Source organism: Haplochromis burtoni, unplaced genomic scaffold (genome assembly GCF_018398535.1).
Source record: "Haplochromis burtoni strain Fernald_Lab_line unplaced genomic scaffold, NCSU_Asbu1 Contig_299, whole genome shotgun sequence".
In the NCBI taxonomy this organism is placed as follows: Eukaryota; Metazoa; Chordata; class Actinopteri; order Cichliformes; family Cichlidae; genus Haplochromis; species Haplochromis burtoni.
The window spans coordinates 670,033-673,134 of NW_024582660.1; the positions used below are offsets into that span (position 1 = coordinate 670,033).

The following is a 3,102-nucleotide window of genomic DNA, read 5'->3' on the forward strand; positions in this document are numbered from 1 at the left end:
ATCTGTGGCTCTCTTCCAGTGGGTCTTTGTCCTGTCTTCCTCACCCCCCACCAGTCGTAGCAGGTGGCTACCCCTCGATGAGCCTGATCCTGCCATAGGTTTCTTTCTGTTAAAAGGGTGTTTTTCCTTGTCACTGTGGCCAAGTGCTTACTCATGGGGGGGGGGGGGGGGGGTGTCATCTGATTGAGTCAAAGTCAGCTTTATTGTCAAACACCATATGTACAGTCATACACAGGAATTTAAAACTGAAATGCTCCCATGGCCCTCATTGTACAGTAAAACAATATAGAGACGAAAATAAAATAACAATCTTAAATACAACACAATACAATCTTTTATAAACAACAGTGTCCAACACAATCCAAGTGTTCGTGGGCAAGAGTTTGTGTGCATGTGGGGTGGAGGAATCAGTGAAAAGGTGGCGATGCTACATGACTGGTTTGCCCTTGCTGTTCTTAGGCTCACCTCATCCCGTCTCTGAAGGCCACATTACATGTTTCCCCGTGTAGGAATTTTCACGTGTTTCTCCAGTTTGGGCAGTCTTTTGGTCTGCATGATTCAAATCGCCCACCAGGATGAGAAAAGCATCTGGGTGGGCCTTCTGCTGCTCACTGACATGCTGATACATTTCATTCAGTGCCTCACTCCAATTGTTGTTAATGGAGCAGGGAGGGATGTAAACAGCAACAAACAGTATGGCTGAAAATTCTCTCAGTAGATTAGATTAGATTAGATAGAACTTAATCTATCAGTAGGTAGAATGGTCTGCAATTGATGATCATAGTAGCAGAGGTGAACAGTGTTTCCAAGCCACAACAGGGTCGCAGCACCAGGCATCATCGATGTAAACACAGAGTTCCCCTCCATGAGCCTTACCCCCTACCCCATTCCAAAAGTGCATGAATGGCGCTTTTGGGAATGTTAACATGTGGAAACATGTTAAGCCATGTTTCCACATGTTAACATGGAGACCCAACACTCCCTCATTGACTTCGAAGTGGACCAAAGTAAGCGAGCCTAATCCAGCTTGCTGTCCAGGGGAGTGCACATTGGGACAGTTCAATGGTGGGAATAGCGGGTTTGTGTGGATTAGCCGCTAACCTACTCCGGATGCCTCCGCGCTTACCCCTCTTCTGTTTCCTCTCACACCGCCTGAGACATTTCCACTGTGGGCGAGATCTAGTAGCAAGGGTCGGTGATAAATGCCTCCGAAGCAGTCCGCAGTGCTCTAGTGTAATTTGTAGTTCTTCCGTGTATCGTGAATTTGCTTCTGTTGATTTTGAGCATGCACTCACGACTGTACCTTACAACAATATAAAGCACCCTGAGGTGACTGCTGTTGTGATTCAGTTCTTTATAAATACAACTGAATTGAATTGAACTGAATTAAATGTTTTTTAAAGCCCTTACGAATAAGAACTATTTTGCTCTAGAAGTACAGAAAGGACCACATAACATCTCTTTGTCTGGGACCATCTCCAGCATCTTTTTCCATCTTCATGCATCTGGTCTCCTTCTGTCATTGCACAGTTTCTTATGTCTGCTCCTTTATTCCAGCATCATCACATCAACACTGTTTCAGCTCGGTCTGTATTTTAATCCTAAATTTGAAACGAAGTCTCAAGCATTCTTGAGCCTCGTGTTAGTTTAGTACTTACTTATGTGAAACTAATAAACGTGATGTGTTTACTGGCTAAACTCCCACACTGACAGGTAATGTTTCCTGATAGCACTGTGTGCAAATACTTCATTAAATCCATGTAGTATTCGGAGTATTTAAATGCAGAAAGGAGATAAAGTTATCATTGAAAATCTGTTTATACATATACATTCAGATCTGTCGTATATAAACAGAAGAATGAGCACTAAAAGATCTGGGGGAGGACCGTGAGCGCGCCAGTAAATGGGACTAATTGAGGCTGCAGTGTGGTGCTGAATGTGGACACTGACCTTTGCGCTCCCCACCGGGATCTTCCGCGCCTCTCTCGGCCGCTCTGCTCGCTTCGAACGCGTTGAGGATGAGCTCGATGGCCGCCGACAGCCGCTCCACCAGCAGCTCCCGTAGCTCCGGCAGCTCGGCTCGGCTGCGTTCATGCAGCAGCCGGAAGATCTCCTGAGCGGCCGCCGCCATCCGCTGCTCGATGGTGGCCTTCAGCCTGCGGCTCTCGGACCGCTTTTTCGACATTTTGCAGCGAACAAAGAGCAGAATGTAAACAGGACGAGACACTTCCGGGATCGCCGGGCAAGCGTCACTGGAGGCGGACGCTCATTTCCTGCATGAACCGGAATGTGACTCTACAGCTGCTGTTATGCTACCAGCTAAAATCCGACAGAAACGTCCGACAGAGAAATAAGGTGTAAAATTATTCAGGTTTCAGTTTAAAGTGTCCAGCTTTCACTTTTCTTCCAGTGTCGTGTAAACGCTTCAAATGTCAATGCATCACGTGACACGAAATTTGTCAAAAACACCTCAATTTAAAATGTCTTCACTAATTCACAGAGATCTACAGCTTCAATAATAAAGCTTTAGGTAAATTGTCAATTAACAACGTCTCCTGTTAATTTCTGCATGTACCAGAACCATTAACAAGCAGATACTGAGTTTAAATATAGAGGTTAGTGAAGACACCATCCAACTTGTCGCATAGTGTTAACGTCTGTCGAACTGACCGTTAATCTTTAATACAATAAAATAAATCTTTAAAAAAGATTCTTAAAGAATCTTTAATAAAATAATTCTGACGTTTCACAGGCACATCATGACCAGATTTCAAAAATCAGAAGAGTCTGGAGCTGGATTTATAATAATAAAAACTGCAATATCGTATTGGTAGGAAGTATATGGGAACAGAAACCTCTGGACTCGTTTTTTATGCTTGGAGAGCTGACCATTATCTGCGAAGGACATTATGGGCTGGTGGAGTGGATATACTGTCCTTAGCACTGCTTTTTCGGGTTTACCTCTGACATGAGACAGAAAGCAGGTGATCTGAGAGGTCTGGATTTCTTATAATGTTCCCAATGATGCTGCATGATGCTCACACTATATGAATGTTAAAACTGCACCTTCATTCCTTCATTCAAAGCAGTGTTGGGGGGGGG

At 44.4% G+C, this 3,102-nt stretch overlaps 1 protein-coding gene across 1 annotated transcript in view; it reads right to left on the reverse strand.

Moving 5' to 3' along the window:
• LOC121815776 (gastrula zinc finger protein XlCGF57.1-like) overlaps nucleotides 1-2,281 on the reverse strand; it is a 5,065-nt gene extending 2,784 nt beyond the window's left edge. Inside the window, exon 1 of the mRNA XM_042228048.1 lies at nucleotides 1,951-2,281. Coding sequence (XP_042083982.1) covers nucleotides 1,951-2,185 — 235 coding nt within the window. The 5' untranslated portion in view covers nucleotides 2,186-2,281. The remainder of the gene's footprint in view (nucleotides 1-1,950) is intronic.
• Between the last annotated feature and the right edge of the window lie 821 nt (nucleotides 2,282-3,102).